The sequence below is a fragment of the Lates calcarifer genome, linkage group LG12, assembly GCF_001640805.2.
Source record: "Lates calcarifer isolate ASB-BC8 linkage group LG12, TLL_Latcal_v3, whole genome shotgun sequence".
NCBI lineage: Eukaryota > Metazoa > Chordata > Actinopteri > Centropomidae > Lates > Lates calcarifer.
The window spans coordinates 169,899-183,410 of record NC_066844.1 but is presented as its reverse complement, the minus strand read 5'-3'; the positions used below and the strand labels follow the sequence as shown (position 1 = coordinate 183,410).

Here is a 13,512-nt window from a genome sequence, read left to right as displayed (position 1 = left end):
GGTCAGAGCAGACTCTACCTGCTGAGGAGACTCAGGTCCTTTGGAGTCCTCAGGATTTTTTAAGACACAGTTATGGCATCAACCATCTTCTATGGAGTGGTCTGCTGGGGTAGCAGCATCTCAACAGCGGACAGAGACTGGACAAGCTGATCAAGAAAGCCAGCTCTGTCCTGGGGTGCCCCCTCGACCTGGTGGAGGTGGTGGGAGAGAGGAGGACCCTGATGGACAATGAGCTCCACCCCATGCAGGACAGTCTGACAGCATGAGCAGTTCCTTCAGTGATAGGCTGCTTCACCTAAAGTGTGTGAAGGAGAGGTATTGCAGGTCCTTCCTTCCTGCTGCTGTCAGACTCTACAATCAGCACTGCTCCTAATACACCACATACCCACATGGACATACCCACTTTAATAAATCCTAACAAAACAGCTGCTATCAGTCACTCACTGTGTGCAATTACATTTCAAAATGTGCAATATATGTATTTAGTTCAATCTGTCTCTATGTATAAAGTCCTGTGTATATCACTCTTCTGTTAATATTTTTTATTACATTGTCATGTTTATACTGTTCTTATGTGTATATTTTTTATAGAATCATCTTGGTTTTTTTTTCTATTTTTCTATCTTTTCAATCACTTATGCTGCTGCAACAATGTAAATTTCCCCATTGCGGGACTTATAAAGGATTATCTTATCTTATCTTATCTTATCTTATCTTAATCAAATAACAATAAAAAATTAATAGAAACGTTATGAATAAAATCACTGAATAAATTAAAACGTCAGAATACTTTTGATTCTTCTGAGAATAAACTGAGCAGCTGATTGTGTCAATGTTTGTTACAGCTTCACTGTGTCAGTAATAATCATTATTAACAACTAAACCAACAATAACACGAAACACGTTTTGTGTCAAAATAAAAGTACTTCCGGTCCCAGGTGATTGTTTGTAAATTGACGGAGCTTCAGTTTCTGGAGGAAAAGAGAGAAACAGCGACACCTAGTGGAGAGAAGCTGCATTACAGCGCAGCTCCGGCAGACAAGGTAACTGAGTACATTTACTCATGTAATGCATTATAGTCGTACTTGAGTATTTCCAATCAATAATAAATAATCCAGTACATCTCAGAGCTCCACGTGCATCCAGCAGCTGAAACACGTGACCTGTAAACATTTAACAAAACCTCCTCCTCAGGTCAGTGATTTTATTTAATTAACACGAGAAAACGAGGAAGGAGATTATGGATTACTGATTACTGATTACTGATTACTGATTATTGTTTGTTTCTTTCTCCTCAGTTTATTATTCTTACATCAGTACGAATGTAAACCGCAGAAAACAAATCCTAATAAATGAACTATAATCAGTTACAGAGACACTGACTTGAGTCTATAAATAATCAATAATCAATAATCAATAAACAGGAAGAGAAACAGGAGAATCAGTCATTTATTTGTCAGTTTTATTCAGAACAATCAGAAAATAACAACAGTTCAGATTCAATCTTTATTTACACAGTTAAAGTCTAAAGTTCAGTTTGATGATTGATTGATTGATTGATTGATTGATCAGTTCATTAAGGCTTCAGTTTAACGAGTGAGAGAAGTTATTTTATGTTAAAGGCTTCGAGTCGACTCAGATTTATTCTTTAATAATTTTCATGTTAATGTTCAGAGTCTCATCAACATAAACAAACGTCTTCATTAGAAACAGAAAAAAAACTGTTTTAGTCACAATAAAAACAAGAATCAGGATTTAATAAATTCAAAAACAAAAGCTCACAAAAGGAAACATGAAGCTTCGTCTATGATGTCTTTAGATCATAAATCTGATTTAACATCTTGTAAAACAAGAAAATAATGATTCTAGGACTTCATGATAACTTCAGTTTCTCATAAAGATCCTTTGATAAAACTCAGATATGAATTAAATATTTCTCTCATCAGATGTGGTTAATATTTAGTAGTTGTGGGGAGAAGCTTCCTGTCCTCTGACGCCAGGTTCTAAAGACTACAGTACCCACGATCCTCCGGGGCCAGTCAGATGAGAACTCACCTCCTCGTCTCAACAGTAAAGTCTGATCTCAGCCATCAGTGATTGGACGTTTTTTGTCTAAATGCATTCTGGGAGTTGTAGTTAACTTCTTTTGCCTGCACAAGCTTTGATCTTTGACCTTTGACCTCTGACACATCATCAGGAACCAGAGACGTCTCTGAAACAGGAAGTAATAAAAACTCAGATCTACGTCGTCTCTGACATCATGTCCCTCTGAGAGGATGACTCTGATTCGTCCATCACGTGCCATGTGACCAACACAGGAGAGTCTCTGAGGCTGCACCTGCTCCAGGTATGTTCAGGTACCTGTTTGCTATTCATCAGCTAACATCAGTCTGGCATCAACATGTCCTCAGTGTGTCCTCAGTATGTCCTGTAAACCTGGACAGTCTGGTCTCCTGCAGCAGCTTCGTCTCTAAACCTCCTTCTCCTCTTTACTGTGGAAAGACGTCCGTCTCAGATTCTCCTTCACTTTGACAAACTCCGGAGCTTTCAGGTTTTCCTCCTGCTCCTTCTCCTGCTGCTTCTCCAGCTGTGACAGAGACACAGAGAGAGGACAGAGTTCATCACATGGGTGGAGGAATGAATGGAGGTCAAACCTCAAAAACTGATTCATCCCAACGACAGGAATACACACATGCTGAGGACATGTTGAAGACACACTAAGGACATGCTGAGGACATGTTGATGACATTGAAGACGGATGAGAGGTGAAACATCTTAATGAAGAACCTGATAATGTCCAGCTGCCTTCAACTCTAGAACTGAAGACGACCGTGACCTGGACAGAGAACCTGGACAGACATGCTAACATGCTAACAAGCTAATGTAATGACGTGTGTGTGTGTCACCTCCTCCAGCTTCCTGTGCCTCTTCAGCAGTTCGGCCTCCAGAGGTGAAATCTTCCTCCGAGCTTCATCTTCCTGTTTCCTCTGTTTGATCAGCTGATCTCGTTTCCTGGACTCCAGCACTCGGTGCAGCTCCGGCTTCATCTCCACACTGACCCCCCCCCTGCACACACACACACACACCACACACACACACACAATTATTGATATTAACATTAAGATCAATGTTGGTTGATCTGACTGAACCTCTGCTGTAAATACACATACAAATATAAATATATCTCTACATCAGTTCATGCTGTGATTTTTTATTCTGTTCAGGTCTGTTATAGCATTTCCTCTGACAGAGACATACATGTGTTTATGTGTTTATGTTTATGTGTTTATGTGTTTGTGCTGTAGTCAGTGTTTCCTCCAGCAGGGGGCAGTCTGTCCTCATGAAACAACATCACCTCCTGACTCATTCAACACAGCTGTGTGGGTTGATATAAAATCTGATTATTAAACTATAAAATCACCAACACATGAATTCATCAGGTTGGACAACGTTTCAAAAGCAGGAGCAACTAATGACCAATAATCAATAACCAATAATCAAGTTGCTGAAAACACAAAAATGTCAGGAGTTTATCTGATGCATCATTTTCTGTCTCTTGACTTTTTTTTTTTTTTTCCCTCAGGTCCAGGTCCTCACATCCTGAGTTCTGTGAGGTCCAGGTTTAAATAAAGTTTCAGTTGAATGACGTCAAGATGTTGATTGTTTGTCTCTGGTCGTCGTCCAGTCATAGTTTTTCCTCCTGAATGATAAAAGTCGACCTCTCTGTGAGTGAATGAGCGACTGTGAGGAGGTGAAAACTTTCCCAGCATCCTTGGCGGCAGTGGAGGCCTGTGAGGTGGGAGGCTGTTGCTTAGCAGCGTCTGTTCGTCTCTTCACACATTCTGAGCTGGACGGACTCAGAGGACGATGCTCCTCACGTGAACAAAGAGATCTGACCAGGAAATACTGCTCTCTGGTTGGTCGGCAGGAGCCACTTAACTGATCACATGAGTCCAGACTGGAAGCCCAGCAGAGGATGTACTTCCTGCGGCAGCTGAAGAAGTTCAACCTGCCAAGGACAATGATGGTGCACTTCTACACCTCCATCATTGAGTCCATCCTCACCTCCTCCATCACCATCTGGTACACTGCTGCTACTGCCAGGGACAGAGGCAGACTGCAGCGTGTCATCCGGCTGAGGGTCCTGTAACCTGCCTTCTCTTCAGGACCTGTACACCTCCAGGACCCTGAGGCGGGCAGGAAAGATCATGGCTGACCCCTCCCATCCTGGTCACAAACTCCTCAGGACACTCCCCAAAACCAAGACCTCACACCACAAGAACAGTTTCTTCCCGTCTGCAACTGGGCTACTGGGCTCCTCAACAAGATCCAGCCCTCCCCCCAACACACACGCAGACGGTCACAGACTGTAATCCCCCCACCCCCTACTACACGTTACATTAACGCACATCTGGATAATCACTGCCACCTTCTAACATTTTTGCACACTACACTTTACACTTTTTACTACTTTTTAATTCTGTATATTTATGTTCCTTGTAAATATAGTTTTTGCTCTTCGCTCTTTTCTTTTACTATAACTGTCCTATAACACCAATATACCAAGACAAATTCCTTGTATGTACAAACTTACTTGGAAATAAAGTCGGATTCTGATTCTGACTCTGAAACATGTTTTTATCTGAAGCTGCATCAAGAGATTAACAATGTCAGCCCTCAATGATCTGGACCGGCTGCTGCCAGAGACCAGAAACCTCAAAAACCTGCAGGGACTCTGTCTACACCGGTTCCCTGTCTCTGTCAGGGCTCTGTCAGGGCTCTGTCAGGACTCTGTCCACATCATGACAACATGGACCTCACTGTGTTTGTCTATGTCCCCACTGTGGTAACTTTTGTCTCAGTCCCCACTTTGCTGTAATGTCCTTATAAATACCCTCTCCCTGTACAGACCTCAGTGTCCCCTGACGTCCTCTGATGCTCTTGTACCTCTTGTAGCTGCTCATGAGTTCTCTGTGAAGCTCCTGGTGACTCTTTGAAGCTTTGACAGGATTCACCAGTTTCTTGGGTTTTATGAGGTCATCATCCTCATTTTCCTCCAGGTAGTCTGGCGGGGGTACGTAGCTAGAGACTGGGGACGGTTTCCTGTGGATGCCCTCGGACCGGTGCTGCTGCAGGTCTGCATACGCTGAGGCTACAGACACAGAGAGGACAGATCATCATCAGATTAAATCTGAAACACAGAGAAAAACAAAATCATCTGTCATGACCAGTGCAGCCTGCAGGGGGCGCTGGCTTTAATTCAGGTTGTTTGTCAGGATGAAGCTGGGAGTGTTTCTGAACTGACTCTGTCTCTGTCTGAGACACGAAAGACCAGATTAACAGGCATCTGATCCGAGTCCTCAGATATTCTGGGAGTCAGGGATCAGATTTCATACAGTTCACCTCAAACAATGACCTCTTTCTCCAGTGAGAAACCAGAGACCAACGTCCAGCGCTGCTTCATATTTCAGAAAAATTAAATGAGCTCTGGACGTCGTCAGAGACACAGGGACAGAAAGACGTGTGTTCCAGGTGTTGGACACAGATTTTAATGTTTGTTGACTGAAAGGTCACCACATCTTCTCTGCATCACCTGACACTGAAACAGGTACTCCAGTAATCTATTACTCAATCAACAGAAAATGAACTGACTGTGATGTTGTAAGTCTGTAATCTGTCAGCTTCAACGTTCACAAGCTGCTCTCCGAGTCTCTGAGGTTTTATACAGATGTTTCTCTGAAAATGACAACATGAGAGTTGAAACTCACAGTCACTCACTTCATGCTGCGTTCAAGTTCTTCTCTGAAGTCTGAATTTCTGAGTTCCTACTCAGAAGTTTGAACCTGAACGCCTCCTGAAGTCAGAACAACTCCACCAACCCCAACGTCAGAATCCAAGATGGCTGCTCCTCATCAACAGCAGTGAACTCTCTGCTAATGTTCCTGTTTATAGCAGCTCAGTCTCATTAGTTTCACATGAAGTCAGTCAGACACAGAGAACTGTTCAGGTTTTATCTGTGGACATGTTGCTACGCTGTTTGTAGAGCGATGTTAGCAACTGTCACTAAAAACAGCTAGTCTGAGATACAACTGAATCAGTTCACCTTCATGGTTTAATGTTCCAGGTTTGAAATGTGAACGTCTTTTTAACAACGATCTGAAGAGTTTGTGTTAAACTCTAATGTCAACAGCTCAGGTGTTCTTCAGGAGCAGATCTGATCTGAAGTCATCTAAACTCTGACAGCAGCTGTAAAGACTCTGTGAGCGGCCATATTTTTCTGACGTCTCCTCAGTTCAGACCTCTGATGGAAATAAAACTCAGTGTTACTACATCATACATTAACATACTTCAGATCAGCTTCAGGAGGTTGTGGACTCAGGGTTTGTTCTGGTGGTTGGACAGGACAGACGATCAGCTGGTGAACAGGACTGATGCAGGAAGCCTCTGAGATATTGTGTGGTTTCATATTGATCTGAGACAGGACGTGCAAACGAAGGCCTCTCTGTAGAGTATCGACGTCTCTGTGAGTGGCTATGATCTGGTTACAGAAGCTGATTTCTGCCTCGGTCTGCAGATGAAGACCGTCTGACTCCAGCTCAGCCTGGAGGAAACGTGATCATGTTACTCAGTAATGTCAGGAGATAATGTCTTTTCTGTGTAATTCATTCATCCTGAGGAAATAAAACTGAGACTCTGATCAAATCTGCAGCTGCAAAGTGCTCAAAGTCTCTTCAACCAGAAAGTTTAGAACAACAATTGCGAGTGGAAACTAAAACTCATCCTCAGTGTCTGATTCACAGGATTTCCATGATATCATCGACACTAATCTGCACAGCTCATCATATACAATATAAATGGTTTGTACAGAATAGCCTGAGGCTGTGTGTTTAACTGAATAAACAGTTTGAAGAATGTTTCCTGACTCTCAGTCACAGATCTGAGAACTGTTCAAACATCAGGTCTGAACTCTGAACATAAACACTGACGTGTCGCAACAGGTTGAATTGCTGCCATCAATCAGGTCTACAAACCTGATCCTGGTTCCTCGGCATGAAGGAAAAAGACCACCAGACCTGAACCAGGACTGAAACACCAGAGAAGACTGGACCAGGACTGAGTCTTCTTGTCTCTCCAGTCTTTGTTCTGCTGAGAAAAGCTGTGAATCTCTTGTGTAACAGTCGGAGCAGAGGAGGTTGGTGTAAACTCCCCCTCAGATCAGTCACTTCATCTTCCTCCTCTCTCGCCGTCTTCACACTGATTTATTAACACTTCTCACTGAGCTGATCTCCAACCACTCAACACTACAGTTATTCATCACATGGAAATTATAAAGTCTGAATGTAACTGATTCCTGGTCTCAGTTTACACACAAACCGACCATAAAAATCACAGTTAAAACAACAGACTATAATATTATAATTCTGCTCACATGTACTTTAAATATCAGTGAAAATACTTCAGTAATATAAAATACTGTGTAGAAATATATTACTCACAGAACCTTTTACTTAACGTTTTGCTGATAACACGTCTGTGCAGGACTTCTGTTGTTCGGTATCGATCTGATTACTTCTGACAAACTTCATCTGTCATAAGGTTTCTACTCATTCAGGTTCAGTCCTGAAACACAGGCGTTTAAAAACCAGATTTCCTTGGTCGTCAGGAACATTGTCACAGTGAGTTCAGCTGTTTGTAATTTTAGACATAAAGACTGAGAATCAGCTGATTTACACCTGTTCCTGTCCAGGTGTTTAAACTCAGACCTGAACTACAGTCGGTCCTCCTCTGGTTCTTACCAGACTTCACCATCCCCTCCCTGGCTGTGGCTGGCTGTTCAGGGCTGCCGGTCCTCCTCAGATCCATCTGATCCATCTGATCCATCTGATCCGGTCCTGATGATCCTCATGTGTTTCAGGCTTCAGTCTTCATGCTCTGTACGAGCAGCAGTAGGACTCTGCTCTGACTGAATCATGCTGAGTGTAAAACAGCGGTCACATGATCTGCTCAGTGTTTCCCTCCCTCCTCCTCCTTCCTCCTCTCTCTTCCTCCCTCCTCCTCAGTGTTTCTGACTCTCAGTCTTTTCCCACGCTGCTCTCAGCTTCAGTTCTTCAGCAGGTTTCATCTTCAGCTCTTGTCTGAGTGTTGATGATCAGACTGATCGATCGTCTCTCAGGAGACTTTTAACACTGCTCTACTGTAACTGAAACTGGATCACTATCCGGACTGTCCAGACCCCAGAAAGACCCCAGAACCCTCCCCCCAACACACCTCTAAAATATCAGAGTTTGAATTAATCAGAAGTCAAATTCTGGAGTGAGATTTTCATCCATGAACTTCAGAATAAAAACTGGTTATCAAATGTCTGTTAAAAGTCAGAGTGCTGCAGAGTCTGTGGACCTGGACCTGGACCAGGAGCTGAACATGGTCACACCTGAACAGCAGACCAGGATAGAGTGTGTGTTAGAGTAATGACTCTGACAGTGTCTGTGTTGTAATCAGAGCAGTCGACCTTTTAGAGGAGGAAGCGTCTGATGGCTCAGTGGCTCAGTCTGATCCACAGTGAGGCAGCACTGATAAACCTTCAGGTCAGATTCTCCTCCCACCGGGAGCCATTGTTCTCCAGGACGGACAGTAACCTGAGAGGGACAAACTTACCTCGGCCGTTTGGGAGCTTTCCATTTTTCACACACCGCTGCTTTGGTGGAGGCTCGTGGTCGATGCTGTACGCCTTCTAAAAACCAGAGAAGAAGAAAGAGAGAAGAGGAGGAGGAGGAGGAGGAGGAGGTGTTACTGCAGAGGCATTATGATCAACAACGACAATAAAACAGTAATTAGACAAAACATCAACAAGTTGAGTCGAGTCAGGTGGAGTCAGTCGTACTGGAGTCCACATCTGTGGTGGAGTCCACAGGTGTGTAGCACTGATGAGTCTGAGCAGCAGGTACAGGTATGGTGAGCCCAGAGGGACAAACATGTGAGATTAAACTTCACTGTGACTCATTTTCTCTAACTCATCTTTAGATCAAGTGACATGGAAGAAACACCTGGACACAGACTGAGGAGCTGATCAGATGATGTTTCCTCTGAAACATGTTTGAGTTTCAGATCATTTGAATATGAAGGAAAATGTTGAACTGTTCCTTTAAAAACTTGAACTGTTTTTCTGATTCATTCTCTTCATGCAGCCCCCCCCTCAGCTGCTCCTCTCCTGTCTGACTCCAGGTCAGTTGGACGTCGTCCTCTCTGACTGAATGGACTTTGTGTTGGTTGCTAGGCGACCTCATCAGGCTTCAACATGGTGACAAGGCCCTCACTGTCTCACAGCCCCCCCCACCCCCGAACGTCCCCCAAACCCCCGCGACCCCCATCAGCCCTGAAGAGGAGGGGGGGCAGGGGCTGTGGAGGTGACATGAATGGTGTTTACAGCAGGTTAAAGGGACAGTTCAACATTTAGTGAATAAGGGGGGGGGGGGGGGCTTTCTCTGCTTCATCCTGTTAAAGACTCAGAGGTCTGAGAATGACGGGGCGGGGTGGGTGGAAGAGGAGCTGCACACTGAGGCTGATCTGGGACTGAGGACAGTCTGACCTCTACTGGACAAACACCCACATTACACAGGTGTTACATTTAAATATCTTTGCTTATGACTTAAAAACCAATGGTCAGATTATTTATTAATTTAATCTGTGATCAATAACTCGATCAGTCACTGCAGCTTCACTCATTTAATCTGTTCTTCTGCAACATCACACAAAAACACAAGAGAAGTAAAAATACCTTCAACTTGTACTGAAGTAAAAGTACTCAAGTAAATGTACTCTCTGTTCACCACTGGCCTGAGAGTCAAATCCAACCACAAAAGACAAAAACTGAACTCTATTGTTTTGTATAAGAAGCTGTGATGAGCTGCAGGAGCTTTAAACCAAGTAAAGAAATAAATCTTCTGAAGGTTTCTACTGACAAACTGAGTCCTTCAAAATAAAAGCATGTCACGTTTTATTCTTTAAAAACTGTTTTTCAACAGCTTTAAGTGATGGTGTCAAAGCAGCAACTGAAGCCCAACAGGACAAAACCAGCCGAGACAAGAGGATCACAAGAGACCACAAGACTCAGGATTCAAGACTCAGGATTCAGGATTTAATTCATGTGACTTTCAACTAAAAATGCTCCACCACCACCACCCCCCCAGTATTTTTAGCTGCAGGGATTTTCTCTTCTGACTGTCTTAATCTGCCTCTCTGGTCCGAGCTGGATTTAACCCACTGATGATCCACAGACACACAGACCTGGTTTAACTGGGTCTGACTCTGGATCAGCCTGAGACCAACTGATATTCACCATGACGGAGGAGTCACATGTTCCTCATTAATGAGTGTCATTATGTAACAAGGCTGTAAATACTTTGCTGCTATTTATTGTCTCAGACCTGATTCACTTACTCTCACATGAGTTCACAGGAAACAGGATCTGAGCTGTGATTGGTCGAGACCGGGAGGAGAGACCGACTGAAACATGTTCCAACAATAACTGACCTGAGATCAGACATGAAGAAATTATTTAAAGAGCCTCCACCTGCTGCTGCTGACGGGAACTCTGCTCTATAAATACACACTAATGAGTCCATCTGAGGGGGACATCACTCTGATCCCCCCCAACCTCCCTGCTGTCAGCTGTTGGTCACCATAGCAACAAACACACCCCAACACGCCCTCCTCAACAGGTGTGTCGTGCCTCATACCTCAAATATTTGTCTGGGCCAAGGTTTTGAACCTGAGACTCTAAGGAGACAAGAGAAAGAGCATGAGTCCGATCCGCTCACAGAGGATCGAGTCAGAGCCGGGTTCTGATCCTGGATCCAAAAACATCCGTCACCTGAAACCTGATTATCAGAGTGTCTGTACAGTTACAGTGAAACAGTAACGTCGTCCTCAGAGTTAAAGAGATGAAGATGAAGCTATACCACTGGTCGACCGGCTGATGGTTGGAGGCTCCTGATTGGTCATTGATCTTTAAAATTAATTGGTGTGAACAGTTTTCTATGACATCATCATTGCTAATTTAGCTCCTTTTATATATGATATATATAAAGATATATAATACTTTTCAAACCCTTTAGTAAAGGTTTTTCAAAAAAGCATGTCGCTACATAGCTAATGTTAGAATCCACAGCTGTTTACTTGTCGGGAGCTTCAGCCATCATCAAGTTTACAAGACAAGAGGTTAGACTACACTGTCTGAGCAGACTGGACTGAATTGCTATCGGAAAGTAATGAGACAGCTAGCATGCTACATTCAGTAGAAGAAAAGAAGTGATAGAGATAAAAGAAAAACACTGGTGTTGTTTTCCACCTCTGGACTCAGCTGTTGGTGAGTAAAGGATGAAGTTTGATGCTGAACTCAAAACGTTTCTTCATGACTGGTGAGTAAACACCTGCTAATGCTAACGTTAGCCACGTAGCGATAGCAAAAACTTACATATAGCTCCTTTAAAGGTTACAGAAATCAAAAATCAGCCAGAGGTTGAAATGGTGTTGAAACTAAGAATGAGTTTCATTATAGATTATTAATTATTTACTTTGTAAAATAACAAAGTAAATCATGATGAAAAACACCATCAGAGTCCAGCTGACATCTACAAACAGTTCAGTCCAAAACTCAAGCTTCAGTTTAAATATTCCGTTTTTAGTTTGTATTTGATAAGCTGGATCCAGTCTTTACCATGTTGTTTTAAAATAACTTTAACAATGAATCAATAATTTATAATCTGTCAGTCGACTCATTTCAGATGAAACTGGGTGAGTTTCAGAGTTTGTGTTGGAGATAAATGATGCCTAACTTCAGAGGTAAAGTTTTCTCCTGTGAAACAAACTGACCTTCTTTCCATAGGCAGCTCCCATTTTTCCTCTGCCTGCTCTGTTTGTTTGTGGCAGCAGGTTCAATGTCCAGTCTTCCTGTCTTCCTGCCTTTCTTTCCTCTTCAGCACTTCTCCTTTTTCCCAGCAGCCTCGGTCCTCCCTCCTCCTCGTTCTCCCCCGCTGCCTGGCAGCCTGACAGCCTGGGGTGTGTTAGAGAGGCAGCTTCATAACATCCAACCAACACCAAACCAGACCAACACCAAACAGAGCCGGTGGAGGACAGAGCAGCCGTCAGAGCTGAAACAGTGGTTGGGGGGTGGGGGGGCCACCTGTTACTGCCTGACTCTCTGCTCTCAGCTGTGAGGAGTTAAGGTGCTCTGACTGGATTAATGTAATTGGAGGTGACGGAGAGAGCGAGTGAAGTCCTGAACCTGGAGCTTCAGGAGAAACTGAAGCTCCAACACAAACTGATTCACTTCTCCTCCTCCGTCTGAGAGAAACTTTAACTAGGGAACTGAGGGAAGAGATGGAGGCGTCCTGATAACACAGATACAATATTCATCAGGACAGATGATTAATAAACTGCAGCTCAAACATGAAACTACATCCAGATGACTGTATCTGACGTACGGCTGCAAAATTACAGGAATTTTCAAAGTTGGAAACTTAAATAAACTGGAAATTTGTAAAACTGCGGGTTAGTCTAAAACAGGGAACTAAAATATATTTTAAAAAATCTTGCGGCATTATTTTCAGATTTAATGTAAAACCAAAGGGAACATGTTTATTTTATTTAACATTCATGTGTTTTTGCTGTTGTTCAATGAGAGAATCAATGAAAGTTTTACTCACAAATCAAAGTCAAAAATCTTTAAGGTGTATTAGTTTGCAGCGTCTACTTCTGACAAAACTGGATGTTTATATTTATGTTTGTATGGATTCAGTTTGTATAAATTACCCCAAATTTACAGTTAATTCCTTTAAATTCCTGTAAATTCTCACTCATTCCTGTGGAAAATTTCCAACTTGGAATATTTCCAAAATTCCCCAGCTTAACTCTCCATGGAAAGTTTGTGGAAATTTACACCAAACACCACTAACATGTGATGAAGCTAATTCTACATCTAGCAGTGATTTCACTGAATAATCCAGTAATGATCATGAATTCACTTTAATCTACAGATTTAATATAGTCATGAATATTTAATATAATTCAACAAACAGTCGCAGTTTTGGTTTGATAATAATTCTGACAGGTGCCTTTAAGCTAAATGCTACCATCAGCATGCTAACATGCTGCAGGAGGTATATCATTTACCATCTTAGTTTTAGCATGTTAGCATGCTAACATATGCTAATCAGACTGAGCTTCATTGGTAGAGTGTGTTTACATATGTGAAAACAACAACAGCAAGCAGTTGCTGTTGTTGTTTGCAAACTGTCCTGTGTGCTGCTTCTGTCCATATAAGCTGCTGGAAACTTAATTTCCCTGAGGGAGTCATCCCAAGGGATCATTAAAGTCTAGTCTAAGTCTCTCTCTCTAAGTCGAATCTATGTCTGGTTTCTAGAGACTCTGAGTGAATTTAACAACGAACAAGGTTCAAATATAAACTTATGTAGAACAAACAGTTTGTACACACAGCATATAAACAACTGCAGC

General features: G+C 42.7%; 1 protein-coding gene across 5 annotated transcripts; it reads right to left on the bottom strand.

The window, feature by feature from the left end:
- Nucleotides 1-1,433: 1,433 nt before the first annotated feature.
- Nucleotides 1,434-12,083, bottom strand: LOC108890689 (protein FAM107B). Of its 5 annotated transcripts, none has more exons than XM_018687668.2 (6): nt 11,872-12,083; nt 8,656-8,731; nt 4,912-5,152; nt 2,907-3,066; nt 2,693-2,728; nt 1,434-2,587 (listed from the first exon to the last, which is right to left on the bottom strand). In XM_018687668.2, exons 1-6 carry the CDS (start codon nt 11,893-11,895, stop codon nt 2,471-2,473), a joined length of 654 nt encoding a protein of 217 aa, XP_018543184.1. In that variant the 5' UTR covers nt 11,896-12,083; the 3' UTR covers nt 1,434-2,470. The 5 variants fall into 5 exon arrangements, with proteins under 5 accessions (XP_018543184.1, XP_050930475.1, XP_050930474.1 ...); XM_051074518.1 differs by having other exon boundaries at nt 4,948-5,152; nt 11,872-12,061; XM_051074517.1 differs by lacking the exon at nt 2,693-2,728 and having other exon boundaries at nt 11,872-12,061.
- Between the last annotated feature and the right edge of the window lie 1,429 nt (nt 12,084-13,512).

Coding starts and splice junctions, on each gene's coding strand:
- LOC108890689 (XM_018687668.2), bottom strand. CDS start 11,895: ATGGGAGCTGCCTATGGAAAGAAG. Junction 5,153..8,655: donor AAAGCTCCCAAACGGCCGAG/GTAAGTTTGTCC, acceptor CTGTGTCTGTAG/CCTCAGCGTATGCAGACCTG. Junction 2,729..2,906: donor GGCACAGGAAGCTGGAGGAG/GTGACACACACA, acceptor ACATGTCCTCAG/CATGTCCTTAGTGTGTCTTC.